Source organism: Caretta caretta, chromosome 1, assembly GCF_965140235.1.
Source record: "Caretta caretta isolate rCarCar2 chromosome 1, rCarCar1.hap1, whole genome shotgun sequence".
NCBI classification, from domain to species: domain Eukaryota; kingdom Metazoa; phylum Chordata; order Testudines; family Cheloniidae; genus Caretta; species Caretta caretta.
In genome coordinates, this window is record NC_134206.1 from 194283025 (window position 1) to 194294815 (window position 11791).

The 11791-nt window shown below is 41.1% G+C and overlaps 1 protein-coding gene across 1 annotated transcript in view; it reads left to right on the forward strand.

Annotated features, from left to right (window-relative positions):
- GUCA1C (guanylate cyclase activator 1C) overlaps window positions 1-10793 on the forward strand; it is a 42482-nt gene extending 31689 nt beyond the window's left edge. Inside the window, exons 3-4 of the mRNA XM_048835700.2 lie at window positions 2139-2226; window positions 7487-10793. Coding sequence (XP_048691657.1) covers window positions 2139-2226; window positions 7487-7617 — 219 coding nt within the window. The 3' untranslated portion in view covers window positions 7618-10793. The remainder of the gene's footprint in view (window positions 1-2138; window positions 2227-7486) is intronic.
- Window positions 10794-11791: the final 998 nt, after the last annotated feature.

Sequence of the window (11791 nt, forward strand, 5' to 3'; positions counted from 1 at the left end):
TCTAACCAGGGAAATTGCAATGGTTTAAATTAAACTCATTTTTAAACTGAGAGTTAAAGACAGCGCAGCCCCAGGTGTGGACATTCTTATTTCAGTTTGAATGTCTTACTTTAGCTTAACAATCCAGTTGCCAATTGATGTAACATAAACCAAAATAAATCACTTATGCCAAATAAGATTGATGCAAACCAGTATGTGGACAGCTTAACGATACCACTCACTTTGTGCAACAATAACCAAAGTCTTCGTTACACAGAAAAGCCGAGCCAGTGTAAACCTAAGATGTGAATGTAAACTGATAAAGTCCTGCTCCCTTGCTGTAACCACTAAACCACACTTAACTGTGATAGGGTGTACTACTTTCTACCCAAAGCTTCAGTAGGTTCATGTAGAATGCTAAAAATGGATGTAATTTGGAGTAAGATCAGATGAACGCAGACTAACTCATGTAGCTATTCTTAAAGACTGGCTATTAATTGAAGTATTGCCCATAAAATAGCTCAAGGCAAGGACAGTCATGGTCAGATTCCCACAGCAGATGCTGGATACGATACACTTTAAATTTTACATATTAAGATAAAAGTAATAATAAACTCCTGATTTTTCTGTACCATTAGGAGTGTGGCAATATATATATCCATAGCTGGTTATATCACACAGCTAATTTGTTGAGCATATATATTTAATGAGTCTGTTGGCATCCTTTACAATGAAAGATAGGCTTCCTGATCCATACTTGGTGGCTTTAGCCCCTTGATACAGAGGCCCACCTTTTTGATTGATAGCATTTTACTTAGCCTGAGGTGTTGACTTGTCATCTCTGTTGCTGGATTGAATCTTGGGTGGCAGTGATTAGAGAGGAACACTAATCTTTCTACTTCATGATCAGCAAATATTTGTCCAATTACTTTTTTTTTTGTTTGCAAAAATATTCATAGAAAACAAGTCTCACACATACTCCTGTGACTGCATGCAAATTTATGGGCATTTTGAAATGCCTGAGTCCTCTTTGCCTCTTCATAAGTGCCATCCAGTCAGTGAAGAGATGTACATGACCAATCACAAACAAATGATAATAGCTAATTGTTACAAATAACCCATACACTGAAATATGTTCAGATACAATGCTTGGGATTTTTAGATTTTATTATTATTTATAAATTTGCAGGAGTCAATTGGGTTAAAATGTTCAACAAAATCTCTTTGGAGATGATTTAGGATGACCAGAAGTCCCAGTTGTATAGGGACAGTCCCAATATTTGGGGCTTTGTCTTATATTAGCGCCTATTACCTCTCACCTCACCCCACCCCTATTTTTCATATGTGCCAGCTGGTCACCCTATTTAGGAACAGAAAAAAACGGCTAAAATCATAGCCTCAGTTCTCTTCTACCAGTGGATCAACAGCTACAGTAGTAACTTTAAGGCCTGATTCAGCAGATCCCTTATGCATTTGCTAAGTGCATTGTGGAACTGGAGTCTTAAGCATTATTAGTCGGCAGTACTTCTACATCACGTCACAACTGGCACTAAATGACAATCTTAGCGGAGAAGACTGTGACCGAATGGGACACCAATTTGCATTTTCACTCCTAGAGGTAAGTCCCTCCACCAACAAGAAAGTGGTAGAGAAGCGTCTGTTTAACTCAGCCAGAGGATAAGTAAAGGCCTTCAATATCCAGTCTGACATTTATTTGTGATTACTGAAAAAAATACATTTTTTTCAACAGAAAAGTTACATACATTTTCTCACCATGTTCATTCCACTGTGTAAAAAATAGTTGTTTTTAAAATTGCACGGAACAGTATGCATCGTCCAAACCCATAGAATTCTCTAGGGCAGGATACATGTGCTGCTGTAGAATCTAAAGTGTGTTTCAGAACTGAGGTGTCACATGGTTTGAGAAGACCTTTTTAATGGTATGTAAATTAAGTCTATAATCCTTCAGGCTCTGTTATGATAATTAAATTTCCTATCCTCATGACTGAAGATTTACTTGAATTCATAGCTGTTTCTTTTAGTGGCTCAAGTGGATTGGTGTGCTGATATGTCACAGCCAAGTGCCTTAGTTGCTGCCACGCCGTTTCTTAGTTTGAGGGAGCAAACCCTGAAAACGCTTCCTTTATTTGTGTTTTCAGGCTATCCAGGCTATTAATGGCAACCAGAGTATGACTCCTGAAGAGTTCACAAACATGGTATTTCAGAAGATAGATGTAAACAATGATGGTAAGAGTCTGTACCTCTTCACTTGACTTTGTCATTGTTTTTTCTGGGAGAAATATGGGGAATATTGAATATATATTGTGACAGAGTCGGGCCAGATAGCTACAGGAGAGTAATAGAAGGCAGATATATTAGCCCCAGGTTAAGTAGGTCCCTTTTCCCTGGGTAAGGTAACAGGGAAGGTTCCAGAACAATCAGGAACCTTCTGGAGACAATTAAGACAGGCTGATTAGAACACCTGCAGCCAATCAAGAAGCTGTTAGAATCAATTAAGGCAGGCTAATCAGGGCACCTGGGTTTAAAAAGGAGCTCACTTCAGTTTGTGGTGCCTGTGAGGAGCTGGGAGTAAGAGGCACTAGGAGCTGAGAGTGAGAACACGGACTGTTGGAGGACTGAGGAGTACAAGCATTATCAGACACCAGGAGGTAGGTCCTATGGTGAGAATAAAGAAGGTGTTGGGAGGAGGCCATGGGGAAGTAGCCCAGGGAGTTGTAGCTGTCACACAGCTGTTCCAGGAGGCACTCTAGACAGCTGCATTTCACAGGGCCCTGGGCTGGAACCCGGAGTAGAGGGCGGGCCTGGGTTCCCCCCAAACCTCCCAACTCCTGGTCAGACACAGGAGGAGTCGACCTGGACTATGAGTTCAGAAAAACGGCCTAGCTGAGGGCTGCCGTGAAGCTCCAAGGCGAGCAAATCCGCCAATAAGCGCAAGACCCACCAAGATAGAGGAGGAACTTTGTCACAATATGTACAAAAATATTGAAGTGATGAGTAGTAGTAGGCCTGATTCTTCTCTCATTTACATGCATGATTTAAACTGTTGTATCAACTAGAGTATCATCAGGCCCATTGACTTTCATGGAAGTAATGGCTGTAGGGTCCCCATATTGTTTTTTTCTAAAATGCTGTGCATCACAGGACAACATGGAATTAAAAATGCATTTGGAAACTAAAATCTTGATCCACCATTTGGAGTTGGGGCAAATGTTTATAATATGAAGTTGTCAAACCTCTTCATTATCTGGGCCACATCTTAATAGTGTCTTGTAGTCACATCTCCTGCCAGTGGTGATCATGAAGACCACATCTCCCTCCCATTCGCAATCACATAACATCTGTGTGACTATTACCACAATTGCTTACAAATCAGCAATATTAGGAAAATACTGTATAGCAAAGTCATGCCTTATCAGGTTTTTATTGTATAGCTATTGGTACCTAACGTTTACTTTCTAAAATAACCTGTGTGCAGTATATACGATCATAAATAGTATCCCCTTGGATGCACTTTTCCTGTCACTTGGCTCATCTTTTGTCAGAACTCAGATTCCAGGCTCCAAATGTCAATGTTCTGGACTCTACAATCAATCATATTGTTATGCTTAATTTTGTTTCTGTTTTGAATGTCTATTCATTACAAAAAATATGTATTTGAGCTAGACCTGCAACTAAAAATATAATATCCCTAGCCTGTTTCTATCAGTCAGGTGGCATGATGTGAATTCGAATGTGTTCTCAGGCAACCGCTCCTCATGATGCCCCCATGTTCCCTCCAACGTTAGTCCCTTCTCAGACAGTGACAATGAATAAGCTGTAAGGGAACAGGGTTCCCCCAGCTTGAGAAGAGGAGCCATCTCTTTCCCGCCCTTCCCACCCCCCGATTTTAGCCAAGAAGGGAAGCTGTGCTCTCCCTGCATTTAATCCCTGTAGGACACAGAGAAATGTTGAATGATGCCTTTCCTCATATTAAAATAGGAATAATCCATGGTTGTGGGTTGATAATGAAAGCAGTTCTTATGCAGGCAAAATTCCTATTGAGTTCAGTGAGAGTTAAGCGTATGATTGCCTGGACTGACTGGCCCTCTGGAGTCCCAACCAGTGGGGATCTCTTGATGTAACCCCCTATTCCCTTCCTCCCTCCTACTTATAATTAAAATATTCTCACCTTCAAATAGTTGAGTGTTCATACAACTGTTATAAACTTGGACAGGTTGCCTGGCGGTGGGGAGGAGGTAGTTCAGGGCAAACTGGTTGGGGGCAGAGAGAGGATTGATTTGAGCAGGCCAGTATGAAGGATGGGAAGTGCAGAAAGAGGGGAAAAGATGTAGCAGGTAGTGTGAAAAGGCAACAGCCAAAGGGTCCCACCTTGTAGAATACCCAAGCCAAGGGCAGGCTACAGGCAAGGGGATGAGAGGTAGCAGAAGTGTCTGGGACTGAAAAGGGGATCAACCCAGAGGAAGTGGGGCAGCATGAAAGAAGCCCAGGATACTGGCTCAGCTCCCATTTCACACATTGAATATATAATGATGTTGTGATGTACGGAGGAGGAGTGAAGACCATGCACAGGACTCCAACCCTCTGCCTCCCTGAAAGGCCCCCTTCTAGTGTGAGGCCCCCTGAATGGCAGTTTCTGCAGCCTGCCAGACCATGTTCTGCCAATGGGGGCCTTTTCACTTGATCATCAGCTTATTCATGAGGCTACCCAGTAATACAATGTAGACTATTCATGTAAGTCAAGGGTGGAAATGCTCTTTGCAGACTGTAGTATACTGAATATTTACCTTTATATACGGTTCTAGAGCAGACACTGACTAACTAAACTGCATCAACACACCTGAGACTGGCCTTTGACTTTGTTGCGGAAGGCTATGAGGGGAAATTTGATGTTTCTCCTGTTCCTGGTAGAAGGTGTACATTGGTTTTCAAAGATGTGTTTTAACTTCCAAGGCTTTATAGGATTATGGGGTCCCCCAAACAGCAGAGCTCCAAATGACCACTTCTGTTGCTTATAAGGATTTTCCTGATGAGATCACTAAGCACCACTGGGTTCTTTTACTGCACATGATAATGCAGTGGGTTCACTCTAGTGTGGCTATCTGAATACACAGTAAGAGTTATAACACAATGGACAGCATAATTCAGGATTCTGTTGCTTTAAAATCTAATGCCAACTGGTCAATTTTCAACAGTAGGGCTAGGGAGAGTAAATGAAGTGTAATCATGGAATTTTCAAAAAAGCCTAAGTGTTAGGAGCACGGGTCCCATTGAAAGTCAGTGAAACTTGTGGTCCCAAATCACTGGGAAAATCCTACACTGAATTCTTAAAATTCATTCCTATATTTCTGTTGTTAATGAAACTGATTTATGTACCAATTGGACTGTAATCAGTAACCCATAGCAAAAAGAATCTGTAAATAACATTGAAACCATACCAGGATTCGAGCCTAGTATTTTGGAGGAGGTGCTCCAGTGTTTCTGCTGATAGACAATCAGACTAAAAGTAAACTGTTTCTTCTGCGTTCTGATAGTTGCATCTCAACACTGTCTTTAAGTAATTCTGGTGTTCAGCACAGACTCTGGAAATCTGGAGCACTTCACATGAGTCTGTCATTATCTAATCAGCATTTGTGCTCTGAGTATCCAGTTACAACACAGGCTTCAAATACATCAGGACTAATTACTACAGCTGAAAATAGATGTCGCTGTGCAGCCGGCTAACTGTAAACACCATAGTTTGGAGGAGCTTGCCTGCATAAGTGTTATTATTTCCTTTATAGGGCTATGCGGTTAAGTTTCGCCTTTATGCAGCTTTCGCTAGTGGCCTTTTTCCACCCAGGAAATGCAGAGCATTCACAGCTGCCGTTGACTTCAGTGAGAGTTATGGTTGATTAGCTCCTCTGTTAACAGACAAAAACTACCTATGATCTGATTTTCAGAGTTTGAAATAAAACAGGCAGGGTAGGCAATGCCAGTTCCATACTCCCAGTGATCTTTGTTCAGATCTTGAGTGAGACAGAACCGGAAAATAACAAGGGACCCAGCTCACAGAAAATAGCCATCCCTTGGGTGTTAATTTAGATGGACTCTATGGATCCAAAGAGTCAAAGGAGTTAACATATCCCAGTCACTGCCCAACATTAAACCATGTTAAACAAGATTCGGGGTTTGGTATACAGGCACCTCAGCTTGCCTAGTGCCATGGTAAACACATCATTAACAATCGTTTAACATTTATTAAAGATACAGGAAAAAAAGGAAAAACAGTCCAAGCCTTTGAAGTGTGAGATATTAAGTAAGGCTTTCATTTCAACAACATCCCTTGTTCCCTTTCCCTTTAGCTATAGAAAGCTTTTAAAAGAAAACCCTTTGTTTGACAGTCTTTTAGATGGTATTAAAGATGGTAACAACTGCCCTTTTTGGGGAAAAGAGAAGTTAGTTGAAATCGACTGGAGTTGCCGTTGTGAAGTTGGATCCCATTTCCTGATAGACAAACACGCTAGAGGGGAGAGAAAAGAACAGCAAAGATAGAAAATGCAGCTTTTATCTCTGGTGTTGACTTTCACTTGCAACCTCACTTCTGGAAAAACACAGGCATGGCACATGGTCTGTTGAGCCACTCCAAGACCTGGCAAACCAGTACCTGTATCAGGATGCTAGGGCATTGCTTTTAGCTGCCTTTCTGGTCACAGGTTTACAGCGGTATTGCAAAATGGCCAGCTAAGCCAGACTCTTATTAGAGAGAAGGAAAAAGGAGAAGGATAGGAAAGAGAAGAAATAAGGTGTCGCAGGAAAAGGATAAACAAGGGGACTGGGGAGGAGGGAAAGTGACAGTCTTTCACAGTCCAGGTGTTTGGGATTTGACCAGAGTCAGTGGAGGTGGTGATGTCATCTTATTTTCTCTGAAGGCCCGGTCTGGTCGAGACATTTCTCTGGATCAGGTTGACAAATGCCCAATAGTATTACAGTAGATCCCGGGGTCCCTGGAGATGGTGGGAGTGTTAGCCATGATGGGTAAGCTCACTGCAGAGGTTGTCAGTAGACAGCTTCTTTTCTGCTTCTCTCCTAATTTACCTCCAAAAGTCTTTTCTTTTAAGGCTCCCAAAAGGGATTGATGGACAGAATAGCTCATCCTCTCGTTATTTTGTCCACCAATCAGGCCTAATTTCTGACACATCGGTTTTGATTCACTGATTTCCAGTCCCACATTTCTCTTGTTTACCAGGCATGATCTTGACACATTCCTTGTTATATCAGTAGGCCTTTTTGTTTGGACTAATTCCATCTTTCTGTTTCCCTTTTGCACCTTTTCCCATCAACATTTATTGTTATAGGTTATTGTGACATTTTATAAACTTTAATCCATTTTTCCACAGTGATGCTCATAAGTGGGGTAAATTTGTAAGCCCAATTATTACAACAGGGCTAAGAGGGATCTAATAACCTCTGGCCTCCAGTTTCTAAACTGTATTTTATTTCATTTTAGGGGAACTGACGTTAGAAGAGTTTATCAATGGTGTGGAAAGCGACGCGAGCCTCTTGGAACTGATTTCAAAAAGTTTTGACCTTTCCAATGTACTTAAGGTCATACAAAGTGGGAGGCGGCATAGCATCTGAGGTTTTCTGACCCTGAGTGGGGTATGTGATACCATGGATATTGCAGGGAAGATAATATTTAGTACTTTCACAGAGCTTTAAATCTTCCAAGCTTTGCATAGACAGTCATCGTCGTCAAACTCCAGAAATAATTGTCACTTCAGAGATTTCACCCTTGACTCCATACCTTTCTTTCTTTCTTGTCAATGGATGTAGCAGCCACTGAACATGAAACTTTATCCACACACAATAGTAAATCTATTTGTTGCAGTACTACCAGCCTCTCTGATCACTATCAACACCATTCTGAATAATGGATCAGCACTGACAACAGTACAAAAATTAACCTTTGCAGAAGACCTTGAGCTAATGTATTGCTTCTTTTAAGTACAGGTTGTTTAACCTGCAATTTACAATGTGGTGATAAACCATTAGATAGGATTGGCTTTATCTGGATCAATCAAGAATGAAGCATGGTTTGTACTAACTTAACATTTGCACTAATCAGTGCTTAAAATAGGAGTGGATTATCCGCAAAACACCTCAATCAGCTTACTGTGCCCGAGATAAACATCCATTTGGAAAAGCTGTTCTCGGTTTTTTACATCTGTAAATTAAAATGACTTAATGCTTTGATATTCAATGGGGGGCTTATTAAACCTAGTTTTCTTCTCACCTTAATCTTAATGCAACCATTAATCAATTCATTAGCCTTTGGAACTGTTGAGTTACACGGCTCTTTATGGAGTAATTATTAAAAAGTCCAGAAGACAGTTTAAAAAAACCCACAATTTTACTTTATAAATAATAAGATTAGTTGCCTGAGCTGAAAAGAAACTTCATGAGCAGACTGCAGAGGGAGAATTATAGTTCTCTCTGGCTCCATTGAGGATTGAGTCTCTCTCAAATCTGCAACAGGTTATCAAATTACAAGCATTATATTATAAGAATAAATTCTCATTGGCTGATCATACCATAGGGTATGATCACACTGGTGCTAGATGCTTTTGAAAGCACCAGCTTCATGCACATTAATGCTTGCATGGGCTATTGCACCACATAGATGAATAAAAATTATTAAGACTTGAAAATGAAAGTGTTTTTCTCCCAAATTCACTTCAAATCTGTGTCCAATTGCACATGATATGTGCCACATCATCTGTAATTATTATACCAGTTGCTGGTTTGATCAATAAAGCAGACAACCAGCAACACTTGACATTATAAACAGTCCTGACATTATAGCTTTGACATTTAAATCTTTTATTTCCCTTCCAAAAAATGGAATGATAAATGAGACTGCTGGTGGGTTAGAACTTTAAAATCTTCTATTTATTCATTATTGACACATTACTATGTCAACATCAGTATCATTTTTTTTCCAACTTAAGGACTAAGAGTGAGCTTGAAAAAAATGATAAGGAATACTTCTGTTTTAGACTCTTTTGTGGGCATTTATAATTCAAAATGGGCTTTGATTTAACACACAAAGTTCAGTGTTAATAGTGTTATTTAGTCAATTTTAGTACAATGAAATTGTTAGGTTTTAGCCTATTAAACAAGTGAACTAATTATTTTTTAAAACTGATCACTAGACATCTATTATGACTTTTTTCATAAGGGGTTTTTACTATGCAGAGATGTTTTTTTTAATTGCCTAACTATTGTATCTAACTGTAATGACATGATAGAAATGACCAGGTCACAAGGAGTGTTATGGTCTATGAAAGGAATAATGAACATGAGAAATCTTTGTTGACTCTTTGTTAAACTATGGGCAGATCTACTCTTAGGCCATGTCTACACTTTCAAGCTTACAGTGGCACAGCTGTACTGATTTTTCACACCCCTGAGTGAACAAAGTTTTGCCGACATAAGTGCTAGTGTAGACATGGCCTTAGACGCTGCAGCTATGCCACTGTAGCACTTCAGTGGAGTTGATACTTATATTGATGGGAGGCCTTCTCCTGTTGGTGTCAGTACTCTACTTCCCCGTGAGGCGGTATCTGTGTTGAAAGGAAAAGTCCTCCCCTTGCCATAACACTGTCCACACTAGGAGGTTGGTGGGTTTAATTGCATTGCTCAAGGGTATGGATTTTTTACACGCTTGGGTGAAGTAGTTATACCAATCTAATTTCCCTGTCTAAACCAGGCCTAATACTTAAAGGAGGAACTGAAATGCCAAAATATCATACATTAAGATTATTACTATTTTTATATTTGTATTACTGTAACATCTCGGAGCCCGAGCCAGAACCCCATTGTATTAGGTGCTGTATAAATACTAAAGGACTGTTTAGCAGAAACCCAGGTCATTAAGAAACAATTAGTCTCTTTCTGCTGTGCCTCAATATTGCAGCACATTTGCCATCTCAAAATTTTGCTCATCATTGGTCTCTGCATTAGTTCTTCATATGTTTGGTCATGTACAAGGGTTTTTATGTATATACATATATATAAATTTTTCTTAGTTGCTTAAGATATATTTCCTTTAGCTATCTGAGGAGACAATTTGATGTACAGGTGCACTATGAAACAAATGCATTATGGCTACAGGTTTACCATTGATTCCACCCCTTTGAATTCGTCACCTGCTCATCTAGCATTTGCAATGAAATTGGGTGACATCTGGAAAGTGTGTCAATTTTGACAGCCTAAAGGTTTGCTCAGAGCCAAATTACAACAACAGGTCAAGACCCTCGGACCCACCTGTAATGGATGTGGAGCTGTACTGTAATAATCTATGAATCGCGTATGTTGACCTGGTTATTGGAATGTTTACAGTATGGATATAATGGTTTCATCAAAGGAGCAATGCAAGGAAAAACTAGCAGGAAGCCAATGTATAGCTCAAGGTAAGCCACCTCTCAGCAAACGCTTGAGAGTTGTTACAGGACCATGTCAGAGGCATTTGGGTCGATCTCCTGCTGAGCCTACCAGACTGATTTTGTCCCAACTCCTCACTACACAGAAGCACAAAAGGATTATAGCAGTTTATAAAGGAATACCCTCTTCAAGAGAGGGGGAAATTTTGGGGGGGAACCAGGCAAAGACTGACACCTGCAGGGGACATCTGAAAAAATGAGGCCTATCTATGTAACCATCAGAGTATGGTAGGGACTTGGGTAAGATAGATGTGTGTATAGACTATTTGTAGTTTTTAAATCCTTTTGCTCTTTTTGAGTTTTCCTATTGTTAAAATAAACAATACTTTGGTTTAAGACAGCTGTCTGGTAACTATTCATCACTGGCCATATACTCCTGCAGGGAAGAATTGCATGTGCCAAACCCAGTCGTACCTGTTGGTAAACACAGTTGCTACACAAGGTGATGAAGCCCAGGACGCTGTCTGAGACTGTCTACACTACCTATGTTAGGTCAACTTACAGCCACCGCATTAATTACTGTGGTAGCTGATGTCCACGCTCCCCTCTTTCTGTCGGTGGTGTGCTTCCACTGACTGAAAAGAGGCATTGTGGGGGGCTGAGAACCAGGACTCTAAGCTCCATGCAGCTCCACGCCGGGAGCCCAGCTGTCCCCTGGGGCTTTTCACCTTCCTGCTCCAGCCTGGGGCAGCCGCCTAGGGCTTCTCACAGCCGGCGTGGAGATCCATACCTGGAGTCTGGTCACCTACTGTGCTGCCAATGGTAAACCGGGATCGCATGGGGCAGCGGGGCTCCCGACGGGGAGTGGGGAGCCCAGACAGCAGCCCACACTGGGAGCCTGGGTGGCAGCCAAGCGCCAGAGCCATGAAATTGACAAGCATGACAGTCAACAGCGGATGTAAGGAACACAGTGTCTACACAGACACTGCATTGCCTTAACTACATCGACATAAGAGCTGCACCTCTCCTTGAGGTAGTTTTATTATGTCAGCATAGCAGGGGAGTTACATCAGCAGGAGAAGCATTTCAGTGTGTGCAGTTCCACTGTTTTGTCAACAAAAGCTGATTTTTGTCGATAAAACTGTGTAGCACTTAGAGTGGGACAATTGCACAATTTCTCTCTGAAATAGGTAGATATGAGACCTGAGAGGGAACAGAGGTACAACCAGCCGTGTAACCATGTGTCTCCAGCTTGTATGCCCAACTCAGAGGTGAGGGTTCCATGTGCATGAAGCAATTGCATGACTAAGCCCTAGATATATTTTCTAGGGATTGGCAAACTCCACCTATGCTTCTAAGCCTTCACTGAG